The sequence below is a fragment of the Pieris napi genome, chromosome 18 (assembly GCF_905475465.1).
Source record: "Pieris napi chromosome 18, ilPieNapi1.2, whole genome shotgun sequence".
Lineage (NCBI taxonomy): Eukaryota > Metazoa > Arthropoda > Insecta > Lepidoptera > Pieridae > Pieris > Pieris napi.
Window position 1 is genome coordinate 226,381 of NC_062251.1, and position 9,031 is coordinate 235,411.

At 37.3% G+C, this 9,031-nt stretch overlaps 1 protein-coding gene across 1 annotated transcript; it reads left to right on the forward strand.

The window, feature by feature from the left end:
• The first annotated feature begins 3,281 nt into the window (after positions 1-3,281).
• On the forward strand, positions 3,282-6,517 carry LOC125058798. The gene is made up of 2 exons (XM_047662949.1): positions 3,282-4,786; positions 6,438-6,517. Exons 1-2 carry the CDS (start codon positions 3,481-3,483, stop codon positions 6,515-6,517), a joined length of 1,386 nt encoding a protein of 461 aa, XP_047518905.1. The 5' UTR covers positions 3,282-3,480.
• The last annotated feature ends 2,514 nt before the right edge of the window (positions 6,518-9,031 follow it).

A 9,031-nucleotide genomic window follows, 5' to 3' on the forward strand; every position in this document is an offset into this window, starting at 1 on the left:
CATCCAAAAAAAACCCAATAATAAGAATAAATAATGGGGGGACAGAACAATTGTCAAAAACATGCAATGTTCTCCCTCTGAAACAGAAAGAATGTGTTAATAGAATTACTATTAAAAGGAATGAGGTTTTGCTTTCTAGGTCATGATGCTTTATAATTATTGCGACTGCTTTTGTATTTTTTTAGAACAAATCCCATCGCCAAAATTTCAACATCAGATTTACTGTTGTTATGCATGGCTTTCAATTATTATAGATAGGTAGTATGTAAATAAAATGTGATATATTCTTGAATATATTGTGTTCCTTATTATTGTTAATGTAATATAAAATAAGGCTAAATAAATTGTTGTACAATTGATAGTTTTTGTTTGAAATTCCTTAACATATAAAAAAATATTGGTTGTTTGTAAAGTAGGTTTACGATCGAGATGTTTACGTGATAACGTCTTATTGGTGATATAAGTTTTTGGGAAGTAAGGAATTAATGAAGATAACAATTTTTTCAAATTTTAAATTACATCTATCGTTTTATTCACACTTTTGATGATAAATTTCGGGTGAAAAATGACAAGTTTACTTATTCGACTATGATATACTTTTTCTTCATACATTCACGGAATGACTGGCAGCGCTCGAGATGAGACGGGAGATCGGTCCGTCTCTCTCTCGTTATACCTGCGATCGCGCTCGTGAGGTTTTGGTGTGACACAAGTTTCTGAACATGTCACCCGACTAAAACGATTTTAAAGACGTTATCACGTCAAAAATTGTGTAAAATAAAGGTGTGAGTGTACAAAAACGTCGTCTGTGTATTACACACTTCCTATAATGTAAGTGTGGTGTATTAGGTAGAACAGTTACTACGCAGCGGTTGTATAGAGTGTTCGGGTGTGGTTTAATTTAACGTAACTGATTAATATGCGTGTGGAGTGAGTGAGCACCCCCTGAATTTTTTTTTGTGGGGTATTTCTTATAGTATAAATTACCCCACAAAATAGGGAATTTTTTTCTCGTGGCAATATTAGTGGCATATAGATATACATTATGAAGTTATGTCAATCATTCGCTATCTCACACGCTGTACGCTGGTGCCTGGTCTATACCATAGTCCGTCTACGCATTCAATGGATTTAAATACTAAATAGACTCAATAGACCAGGGTCGATAATTTTTGAAAGGTTTGTATGTTTATCGGGCCTTTAAAAAAATTATATATCCCTTAATAATTCCCTCAATCAAATTTACCCCCTAAAAAACCTGAGCATCGTGGTTCCCTCGAAATTTGGGGGGAAAACACCCAAGTGGGCATCACTGAAAGCTGAACATTACCTAAATAGTTGTCTATTCCAGTAATGGACAGTTCCAGTGTTGTCACTTGTGTTAGAAGTACTTAGGTAATTGAGCGTAGCGTATCCCATAGAGGTGAGGCGTATATCAAATCACAGGTTTTATTACTAGGTTTCGCTCGGGACTTGTAAATACTAAGTCCCACATTTGAGCACTGAGGCGTTTCAGGAAAACCCTTGCAAGCGCTAAATAAATTATACCTTATGCGACACTACTCACGGCAGCTATTTCAATCAACAACACGAAATACTCTGAAGCGCGAGACGCGATCTTTTACTAATGTGTGAGTGAAACCCTTGCAAGCGCCAAATAAATTTCTACCTTATGCCTTACAACTTACGGCAGCTATTTCAATCCACAACACGAAATACTCTGAAGCGCGAGACGCATTCTTTTACTAATGTGTGAGTGAAACCCTTGCAAGCGCCAAATAAATTTCTACCTTATGCCATACTAATTACGGCAGCTATTTCAATCCACAACACGAAATACTCTGAAGCGCGAGACGCGATCTTTTACTAATGTGTGAATGAAACCCTTGCAAGCGCCAAATAAATTTCTACCTTATGCCATACTAATTACGGCAGCTATTTCAATCCACAACACGAAATACTCTGAAGCCGCGTATCGACTACGCGCTCCAAGAGGGCGAACATTGGCGCGCGCTCCAGCCGCGCGCAATGGATACCACTTTGGAACGCGCGCCAATGTGTTCGTTGGAGCGCCCGAACGCGGAGCGGTCCGTTCCGACGGGTGTCGGTTTTTTACCACGCATCAAAGGTGGCGCGCGCGCCAGTTGGGACGGACATATCGTATTTTTTTGTGTTTGTTGCGCTCCCAATTATGGATAACCAAAGTTGCCGTAAATTAATACAACTGTATGGTACAAAAGAACTACTGTAGCAAAAGTTCTTCGTATCATAATAAATCGCTTAGAAAAGATGCTTGGAGAAAAATCAGTAGTGAAATGGGAGTCCCTATGCCGGAATTAAAGAAAAAAATTACTGTGCTCCTATCATCGTACAGAAGAGAAAAATTGAGAGTATCTAAAAGCCAAGCTGACTGGCTTCCATGATGAAGGGTCGAACACTGGAACAGTTGCCACGCGCGCCAGGCGCGCTTAGTTGATATACTTCAAATATTTGGAACGCGTTACACGGAACGCACTCTCGGAGCGGTCATTCATGGCGCGCGCGCCAGGAGCGCGTAATCGATACCCAGCTTGAAGCGCGAGACGCGATCTTTTACTAATGTGTGAGTGAAACCCTTGCAAGCGCCAAATAAATTTCTACCTTATGCCTTACAACTTACGGCAGCTATTTCAATCCACAACACGAAATACTCTGAAGCGCGAGACGCATTCTTTTACTAATGTGTGAGTGAAACCCTTGCAAGCGCCAAATAAATTTCTACCTTATGCCATACTAATTACGGCAGCTATTTCAATCCACAACACGAAATACTCTGAAGCGCGAGACGCGATCTTTTACTAATGTGTGAATGAAACCCTTGCAAGCGCCAAATAAATTTCTACCTTATGCCATACTAATTACGGCAGCTATTTCAATCCACAACACGAAATACTCTGAAGCGCGAGACGCGATCTTTTACTAATGTGTGAGTGAAACCCTTGCAAGCGCCAAATAAATTTCTACCTTATGCCTTACAACTTACGGCAGCTATTTCAATCCACAACACGAAATACTCTGAAGCGCGAGACGCATTCTTTTACTAATGTGTGAGTGAAACCCTTGCAAGCGTCAAATAAATATCTACCTTATGCCTTACAAATTACGGCAGCTATTTCAATCCACATCACGAAATACTCTGAAGCGCGCGACGCGTTCTTTTACTAATGTTAAATAATTCTTTTTCTCAGTTTCACACTGAAGAATGTTTAATCTATTAGCTGTTAATTGATATGTAATAATCTCGGTGATGTAAACTTCTTTGTTGTAAACTTCTTACATGATACTATTATAAACTGATGACATTGTCAATCTGTTTAGACACTAACTTTTGTCAATGTATCAAAATGTAACCAAAATATTTTACTGTTAATTTAGCTTATTAAAACCTTATATTCTTTAGGTTTTGTCTTATTTCAATTTAATAAGCTAAATAAAAGCAACATGGATAAATATCTTCGCCCTGAAAGATTTGATATCGACCCGTCAAATAGCTCTGGTACGAAAGCTTGGATACACTGGCATAAGACTTTCGAAAACTTCATTTTCGTGCAGAAACCGACCGCTCCAGAAACAGATGCACAGTCGGTTCCTCCGCCAGAAAAATGGGACAGCATAAAGTTTCAGCTTTTGATAAATCATATATCACCAAATATCTACACATATATAAGCGAAGCCACGAACTACGAAGAAGCGATCACAATACTGCAAAAACTGTATGTAAAACCAAAAAATCTGATTTTTGCTAGACACATGTTAGCAACAAGGAAACAACGACCAGAAGAAAGTATCGACATATATTTACAAGCTTTGAAACTACTTTCTAAAGATTGTGACTTTGCGGCTGTTGATGCAGAATCAAACAAAAACGATAGCGTGCGTGATGCTTTCATATCCGGTATATCATCGCATAAAATCAGACAAAGGCTTTTAGAAAACTTAAATCTAACACTTGATCAAGCTTATAACCAAGCACTCTCTCTAGAAACTGCAGAGATCAACTCTCAAAGCTTCCATACTGTGTCTTTAAATGCCGTTGAAGAAGAACCTAAATTAGTCTGTACCAAATCACAAACTGTGCACGACGAGACCTGCTCTTCTGTTAATAATCCTCGGCGACGAAAATGTTTCTTTTGTGGGGGACAAATACATCCTCGTAAGAACTGCCCTGCATTTGAAAAGTCTTGTCAGCTCTGCAACAAGAAGGGGCACTTTGCCACTGTTTGCAGAAGCTCTTCTAAACCTACAAATTGTATGGTAGTAGGTACTGAAAATCTTTCTTGTATCACAGCAGCCTCACCTTATTCATTATACAAAGCAACTGTACCCGCGTATATTCGAGATATAAGAGCAGAGGCACTTCTCGACACGGGCAGCTCCATCAGTTTTATAAATGACAGTTTTGCAAGACTATGCGGGTTAAAAAGAAAATCCTGCAATCAGATTATTTCTATGGCCTCTCTTAATCATACTTCACAAGTAGAAGGTCAAACTTTGCAAAGCCTGAAAATTGGAAATCATAAATATGATAACGTGAATCTTCTTATCGTGAAAAATCTTTGTGCTGATATAATTATCGGCCATGACGTCCTCAAAGAACATTCATCGCTAGAGTTCTCTTTCGGTGGGCCAAAACATCCACTTCAAGTATGTAACGTAGCCGAAGCATCAGTACCAGCTGTACCGCTTTTTGCAAATGTATCTCCCAACTGCAAACCTATTGCTATTAAGTCTCGAAGGCACAGCAAAGAGGATAGTGAATTTATTAAAGAGGAAATCAGAAAACTTACAGAAGAAGGCGTGATTGAAGAAAGTAAATCACCGTGGAGGGCCCAAGTACTAATAACAAATACCGAAACTCATAGAAAACGTCTTGTGATTGATTACTCTCAGACGATTAATCGTTACACAGAACTCGACGCGTACCCTTTACCAAACATTGAGGACTTAGTTTCGAAAGTGGCAGAGAATATATTTTTCAGCCTAATAGACTTGAAAAGCGCGTACCATCAAGTACCTATACTACCAGAAGAAAGAAAATTTACCGCTTTTGAAGCGCTCGGAAATTTGTACCAGTTCAGGCGTATCCCTTTTGGAGTAACAAATGGTGTTTCGAGTTTCCAACGAACAATCGATTGGATTATAAGGAAAGAAAAGCTTCAAAACACATATGCGTATCTTGATGATATAACTATTTGTGGCCGTACTCTTCAAGAACACGATCATAACTTAGAAAGTTTTATGAATGCCGCAAAGAAATACGGTTTAACACTAAGTATGCTAAAATGCAAATTTTCTCAAGAGTCAATTAATATTCTAGGCTATAATATTCAAAACCACATAATTAAACCTGACAGTGAGCGACTCAAGCCACTGATTAATTTACCTGCACCAAGCGATTTACCGACCTTAAGAAAGACACTCGGCATGTTCGCACATTATTCTAAATGGATTCCAAACTTTTCTGAACGGATCCACTCATTTGCTAATACGACTACTTTTCCGCTCACAAGCGAGCAAATTAAATGTTTCGAAGGCCTGAAAAATGATATCGCAAAGTCTTCTAGACATGCAATTGATGTAAATATACCTTTTACAGTCGAAACTGACGCTTCCGATCATTCCATTGCAGCAGTACTTACTCAAAATTCTAGACCAGTGGCGTTTTTCTCAAGAACTTTGAATTCAAGCGAACAAAACCATTCCGCCATTGAAAAAGAAGCTTACGCCATTGTTGAATCATTGAAGAAATGGAGACATTTCCTTATCGGTAGACACTTTAAGTTGGTAACTGACCAACGCTCGGTTTCTTTTATGTTTAATATGAAACATACAAGTAAGATAAAAAATGAAAAGATTCAAAGATGGCGACTGGAACTAGCTGTTTTCAAATTTGATATTATATACAGACCGGGGAAAGAGAACTATGCTGCTGATGCACTATCCCGAGTTTGTGCCACTGTAGAAACACGTACTGCAAAACTTTTCTCGCTGCATGAGGCTCTTTGTCATCCAGGCATAACGAGAATGTTTCACTGGGTTCGCTCTAAAAACCTTCCCTATTCCATTGAAGAAGTCAGAACAATGACAAAATATTGTCAAACCTGCTCTGAAGTAAAACCTAGATTCTTCCGAAATACTTTTGATGACCAGAGGAAACTTGTTAAAGCGACGGCTGCTTTTGAACGCCTTAGCTTAGATTTTAAAGGACCAGTTCCAACAAACAATAATAACAAATTCATACTTACCGTGATTGACGAATTTTCACGTTTCCCGTTTGCTTTCCCATGCTCGGATATGAGCTCGAAAACAGTGATTAAACACCTCAACAACTTGTTTATGATATTCGGCATGCCTTCTTACGTTCATTCAGATCGCGGAACAGCATTTCTCTCTGCCGAAGTACAGGAATTTTTACATGTTCGAGGTATTGCCACTAGTAGAACTACAGCTTATAACCCTCAAGGTAATGGTCAAATAGAAAAATTGAATTCTACTCTTTGGAGAACGATTCTTTTGGCGCTGAAGACGAAGAATCTTTCGGTAGAAAATTGGGAGCAAGTATTACCACAAGCCTTACATTCAATTCGATCTTTACTTTGTACAGCCATAAATTGCACTCCACATGAAAGAATGTTTAGACACCCAAGACGATCTACTAACGGCACTTCTGTTCCATCGTGGCTTACAAATTCTGGACAAGTCTTGATGAAGAAATTTAATCGTACAAATAAATATCAGCCATTAGTAGAAGAGGTTGAATTGATACACAGCAATCCTGATTATTCATACATTCGGTTCCCAGATGGTCGAGAAACAACGGTGTCAAATCGTCATTTAGCACCATTGGGTTCAGAAGGGGTAGATCTGCGAATAAATAATGACTACCATAACGTCACAGAACCACATACGGATACAGAAGACCAAAACTTGGAAATTCCTTCATCTAATGAGACGGGACCTGTGGTACTTGATAATAGCAGAGAGCTAGAGACTGATCTACCATCATCACCAACGCCGGAGTCAACACTTCGTATATCTAGCACTGAGTTACCATCAGCATCACCGCCGGAGCCAACACTTCGTCGATCTGGTCGCATCCGTAAAATACCAGAATTATTAAAAGATTATATTTTAAAATAGTGCGGGAAAATGATGTAAACTTCTTTGTTGTAAACTTCTTACATGATACTATTATAAACTGATGACATTGTCAATCTGTTTAGACACTAACTTTTGTCAATGTATCAAAATGTAACCAAAATATTTTACTGTTAATTTAGCTTATTAAAACCTTATATTCTTTAGGTTTTGTCTTATTTCACTCGGCGCGCATTGTTTTATATTAATTGGTAAATTAGAGTAAGCTCCTAGCTCTAGGATAATTATAATTAATTAATAAAAACTTTGTCCTAATAGTGATAGTGAATAAAAAAATTGAACAATAGTAAATAAATTTAGTGTAAAAAGTTATTATAAAGTTTAAGTGTGTACTGGATAAAAAATACCCATATTGTATTTTTTTATCTATGCATTGCTTTAAAAAAGGTCTTTATTTATATTAGTTTCAACATTAAATGCTCAGTGAATGTTCTGTGCTCTGTGGACCAATAGCATATTCAAAGAGTACTTAACTAATTCCTATAATGTCACCTAAAGTGCCCTGTAAACGATCAAATTGTTTGTCAAATTTTACGTGTTTGTCAAATTATTTGATAGTGTACTGCTGTGTTTGACGCGTTTGTCAAACATTCTACGTGTTTGTCGTGTTTGATGAAAATCTGGATTGATGTCGAGTTTGAAACAAAATTTCACTCGTTGTATTGACATCATGGAGGACGCTACGCTCAATGACAATATGAGTGTCAATATTACTAATAACAAAGAATTTATGTTGCTTTTCATATCTGTTTATCGTGTTTTTTTTTTTTAGTAAACATTTGTTATTTTGTATATCTTTTAGCAAGAAATAAAAGGCTTTTTATTTTATTTATTAAATAAAACCTTATCTGTATATTGTTGAAGTGTTTCATTTATTGCTTCACAAGTTTTAATTTCAATGATAATATTGCTCAATGTTCGAGGTGCAACGCAGGCTTGAAATTTTAAGTCTTCGAAATCGGCGCCGCTAGCCAGATACCTCAAAGTTATTGATAACCTTTGAGAAGCTGGTAAAGATTTCCGCATAACTGTCCTTTTTTTCAATACGAGGATGGAGTACCTATAGTCAGTAAATCTTCAAAAGTTTTATGGTCCATGCGCAGGAAGTTTGCGTAGTCTTCAGGTCCTGTGCGCAATATTTCTCGTAGCAAATTCTCGTGGGTATATTTATCTCTTAATTTCAACCATTCTCGACTCCATCGTCTTCTTTTTTTGTCTTGATACACAGTGCTAGAGTCAATGCCAAAAATGCGTCATCTGAATTACTCGCGCTCGGCACGGCGACGTCACGTCACGAAAGGAGAAACCAGAATCTACTAGAAATTTAACAAATTTGATTGATATTTGGTTTGATCGTTTACGCTATTGTTTGATGAAAACGTGAAATTTGACAAACAAGTTTGTCAAGCAAATTTGATCGTTTACAGGGCACTTAACACAGTCGCATATTACTAAATACTCGTGGAACTAGTATTTGTAACTAGTTTTTTTAAGTACTTGAACTCCTAAGACTAGGGCTGGCTTTTACCGAGTACGACTCACCTCTAGTATCCCACGGACGCTGAAGTTATATTGAATATTATTAATTATATCACTTTAAAAATATGTTAAATAGTAAATTAAATAATCGTAAAAACTAAATGTTAAGGAAAGAGAAACTATTAAACTATAAATGCTTTAATTCTTCATTTATATGAGTTTAGTGTTTACGGCACCGTTCTAAAATCGGTTGATTTAATACTATTCAATATTTATAATAACTGATCCAAATCGCAACGCGACCCCAATCAGTTATTCCAAAAATTCTTTTATGTCTCTTTTTTAAATGTATTCC